This window comes from Solanum verrucosum, unplaced genomic scaffold (genome assembly GCF_900185275.1).
Source record: "Solanum verrucosum unplaced genomic scaffold, falcon-dt-bn FXZP01000113.1, whole genome shotgun sequence".
Taxonomy (NCBI): domain Eukaryota; kingdom Viridiplantae; phylum Streptophyta; class Magnoliopsida; order Solanales; family Solanaceae; genus Solanum; species Solanum verrucosum.
The window spans coordinates 76,530-81,461 of NW_026020105.1; the positions used below are offsets into that span (position 1 = coordinate 76,530).

At 30.8% G+C, this 4,932-nt stretch overlaps 1 protein-coding gene across 1 annotated transcript; it reads right to left on the reverse strand.

Moving 5' to 3' along the window:
- Positions 1-2,618: 2,618 nt before the first annotated feature.
- Positions 2,619-3,163, reverse strand: LOC125825151 (SKP1-like protein 1B). Its single transcript, XM_049504489.1, has 2 exons — positions 2,737-3,163; positions 2,619-2,644 (listed from the first exon to the last, which is right to left on the reverse strand). Exons 1-2 carry the CDS (start codon positions 3,161-3,163, stop codon positions 2,619-2,621), a joined length of 453 nt encoding a protein of 150 aa, XP_049360446.1.
- Between the last annotated feature and the right edge of the window lie 1,769 nt (positions 3,164-4,932).

Consider the following 4,932-nt stretch of genomic DNA (forward strand, 5'->3'; position numbering starts at 1 on the left):
TTTATATTGAAATGAGTTCAGTTATGTTGAGTTGAGATGAGCCAGTTAAGTTCTTCAGTTCCTTTTAGATTTTTTTCAAGCCTCTCTTGTGTTTAGCATTCCAACTTGCATACTCGTACATTCAATGTACTGATGCAAAATGGCCTGCATCGTATTATGATGCAGACGCAGGTAACTAGGATTGACATCCAGCGCATCGTTGATCTAGTGAACAATTCAGAGTCTGTTGGCGAGCCTCTTTGCATTCCAGAGGATCTCTTTGTTTACTTTGAGTATTAGATAGTTCATTAGTATGTCGTGGGCCTGTCCCGGCATCCATCTCAGTTGTTTTAGAGGTTTCATATATAGTCAATCAGATGTTGGTTCATTCGTCATCATTTTGCTATTGCCTTATGTTCATATTTGAGTTGTCATTTTGGCTAAGTTAAATGTTTATTTTCAAAACATTATGAGTTTAGTTTATAGACAGTTAAGTTGTTTAGCATTTGAATTCCTTTCTTATTGCATATAGTCTTCCGCTGAGTAAATAAGCCGAGCCAAGGGTTTCCTTGGGGCCAGCAATGGTTCTCGATTGTCAGCCACGTCCAGGGTGTAGGCTCGGGGAGTGACAAAATGTGAATAAGTTATCCTCCAAATTTATTCAAACATTTGATAAATTATTAAACTTGAGCAATCTCAATTATCTAAAACTTCTGATTCCTTAGTAAAGTTCAATGATTATTGTTACTACAAATTACAAACCCCAGTTAAATAAACTTCAATGATATATTTATAAAAAATGAATAATTTTTATGTTGCAACAAATAATCTAGTAAAAATAAAATAAAATAAAAACTATGTTATTACGTATGAAATCTGAAGTATTCTGTTTATTCAAGTTTTATACGTGAATTATAAGGTATGAGGGTTTCCTGCCTAAATTGTGGTCAACTATTTATCAAAACGTACCTCAGATCATCTATATGTTGTTCCCTTATTCTACCTGAAATAACACCACCATTAAAATAGGAAAATTGAACAATTGTCAAAATCCATAAACATGTCTTTGGAGACGCCTTCCTCCGAATGTTTCTTCAGGTATTCAATCACTTTAATTTGGTCATTGTTTTGTTATGGACATTTGGCAGGGGAATGACGATTGAAACACAATAGTCTTCAATCATATTCTTGATAGCTTGTGACCTTACGGCTATCGCCTTGTCCAGTACAAATACCTTACCATCCCAAGTCTTTAGAGTTAAGAATATTGTTAAAGAAGACATGATGATAAAAATATATTTGGATAAGAGATGTTAATTTATTTTTGTTGAGAATATTATTGAAAGGAGATTTGAATGACTATAATGTCAAAGATGTTTGAAGGGTTTAATTTATAGAGCATTAGGTTTTCACTGTTCTAGTTAAAGTAGGAAGTCAAAATGGGGAAAAAAAGTTCATGGGAATATTTATGGACACTGTTGCTTAAAAACAAAAAATTTCTTGTAATTGGAGTTAATGACTGTTTGAAAAATCCAATGTTTATCACTCAGAACATATGTAACAGATAGGAAGATGGTGATAGGTACAAGAACGCTTTTGTTGTGTATCTTCTTGTAAAAGCTGAAGTTATTATAACTTTGGAGAATGATGTTTGAATAGTTGTAGACACATATTTAAGCTATCACTAAGTTTTCTTTTTCTATACCCTAAACAAGAGGAAAATTAAGACTCTACCTAATTTTCTCAAATAATATAACTAGCTTTAATTTCTTTCCAATTAACCTTCTCATTCATGATTTTTTCACAAGACATGAAAAGAGAAAAGTCTAATATTTAATATGAGACAGAGGAAGTAACGTTCATCATATTATTTTGTTTGTATGTTAATTGTCCTCCCAACATGAACGATATAAGTGGAGAGACTATTCTAGGTCTTATAATTTAGAGAGAAAAAATGCATCATTACTCCATTCAACTATAACACATTTTTTAAAAGACACTGGAACTTTGCAATGGTCCTAGCACCCTCCTTAAATAATTTAAACGTGGTAAAAATATCCCAAATTTCGGTCAATCTCAAGTATAAGAAAGAAAGTACATACACACACCAACTATTACCTACCACGTGCCAATTATTTTTTAATTTTATTTTCATTTATTTTTCATTCTATATTTTTAACAAAAAATTCTCTTTACTTCTTCAATTGTTAATGTGTGTTGGACTGCTGTAAATCCAACCTTTTTCCTCCTCTTCGCCGCCACCAGCTTCACTGCTATAACTCCATTTCAACCATTTAATTTTTCTATCATCCAATCATAGTTGTATGGGGTAACGGAGGAGGTCATGCAATCTAAATTATTTTAATCGGATATCTATTGAAATCTGTCATTAAAATGTTTCCAACCTCAAATTCATAATTTAATCTTTCGCAAATGTGAATTAGTCATTTCTTGTGAATATACAATAAATTAAAACATCGAAAGTTGCTCAGATATATATATCTAATTAAAAACTATTTAGAGGAGATTTGAGTGAATAACGTATCTAAAAGGATAATATTTTTTTCTCAAATAGCATAACAAGCTTTAATTTCTTTCCAACTTAATTTATAAATCATTCAAAACAGAGCAATATTTGCTCAAAAAGGAACAACAGAAGATAGAACTAACAGAAATAAAATAACAATAAAAATAGGATATAGCTAGGAAATAAGGGAAATATTATAAAATCATTCAAAAGACAAGCATTCTCTCTACAGAGCTCCTCCTCTTCCTCTGGAGTATAATCATTCACGATACCAAATACTTCACGTATTTCCTCTATTGGTTTCGCTTTGATCCTATCAGCAAATTCTTGGATTATTTCCTCCTTCAACTGCTTATCATCAAAAAAGTTAGCAGCCAAGAGAACACCAACTAATTCTGATTGGCTCATCTTCAAGAAATCCTGATCAAAACTCTTTAACTGATATTTCGTAACACCTTCTTCCGAATATTTCTTCCAATATTGAATAACTTTAGTCATTGTTTTGCCATCAACATTAGACAAGGGGATGACATTAGAAGTACTATCCGCATCTTGTACCAAGTTCTTGATGACTTCTGACCTCACAACTACAGCCTCATTGAGTTTGAATTCCTCACCATCGCTAGTCTTGAAAGTTATGAGTTTTTCTGAAGACATGACAAAGAAAATAGAAAGAGCTATGAATGAATGATTTCAATGCATGAGACTAGCTTGGTCTTTTATATTGTATTAGGTTTTAATTACTTTCCAAAGTTGTGGTAGGAATATGGAAAGCTAAATATTACATTGACCAAAATTTATTATTTTTCCTTTTTTGAAGTTTAATTAATTTGCTTTTAAAATCTACATATTATGTCTTAAATTATTATGATAATGATATAATTTAAAGTAACAAGGAAAGTTCTAAACTCATTGTTTCTTTAATCATCTACTAGAAGACGAGTCATTTCTGATAGTTATTAAATTGCTTTGTTTGACTACATTTCCGATAAAAGTAATTGGGAAACTAAAACAATAGAATGACCATTTGATCATTTACTGATTATGTCTATGTCTACTCGGATCTTCTTCGGGCAATTAGGTAAGTTTATATAAATAAAATTATTCGACATCGTCGCAACTCTACATTATTTTTAATGAATAATATATCTAGAAAATAGAAATATTGAGAGTAGCTAATAATATCTAAATTTTGGATTGTTTAGTGGAGACTTGAATCAGATATCCATTGAAATCATTCATTAAAAGCTTTTGAATATCAAAATTTAAAATTTGATGCACCGCAAATTTAAAATGATCATTTCTAGTGAAAAGATAATATACTAAAAGAATCGAAACATTGAGATTTTTTCATATGCATAATTTAGGACTATTTAGAGGAGATTTAAGCTAGTCGGTATTGAAAAAACTCAACCCGTGAGGAAGATGCATTGTAATGTATAAATATATGTGTTTGTGATTATTTATACATATCTAATGTATAGGTATACATCATACATATATACAATCTTACACAATTTATATAATATTGATACATTACATATACATTCAGCCATTTAATTAAATAAGAATTTAGTCAATGATACATTTACTTGACAAGCCGTAGTAAATATGGCCCTTTGGAATATTACTAGTATTTTTTCATACAATTGTAACAATTGATTTGTTCTATTGTAATATTTTAAGCGCATCCACTATCACCTTTCAAGATGCACTATTTATTGTGCAAAATGAAAGATGATACATATATACGTTCCTCCAATTATTATTTTTTAGTTTCTTCACCCAGTGTTTAATATCCACATTAAAGTTTAATTAATTTGAATTCGCGCCAAGTAGGATCTCACTTGGACTATAACGCTTTTTCTATACATTCATCCAACAATTTTTCTTTATATCAAGTCAATTGGATAAGCTTTGAATGAAAATAACTCAAAATTATTAAAAAATTAAATGTAGATATTTCCTTTTGATATATCAAATTCATCTTTTAACCATTTGTCAGTGTACCCAAGTCTACATTGCGGCACATCCGGCGGAAGGAATGTAAGTACATATGAAATTGTACCGTATGTAAAATTATGGAATGAAACATAGCATACATATCAAGATCAGTATAAGTAGCTAGCATAAGCATAATCATGACATATGATGGTTAAGAGATAAGGTCGTTCAGACTGCCTTAGGGATACCTCTTTTATCATATTTTAGTTTATTATGAGAGGTTAATAGTGTAACCGATATAAACTATCATGTGAGCGCATGGAGTTTGATCTCAACCCGATCAACTAAGACATCTCATACCTTACCGAGTATGAGACATACACGTAGATATCATATTAATTCATAACTAGTCCTTACCATGAGCATAAAAGGAGTCACATGAACCAACGATACGATCATAAACCTATATCGATAAACGTAGT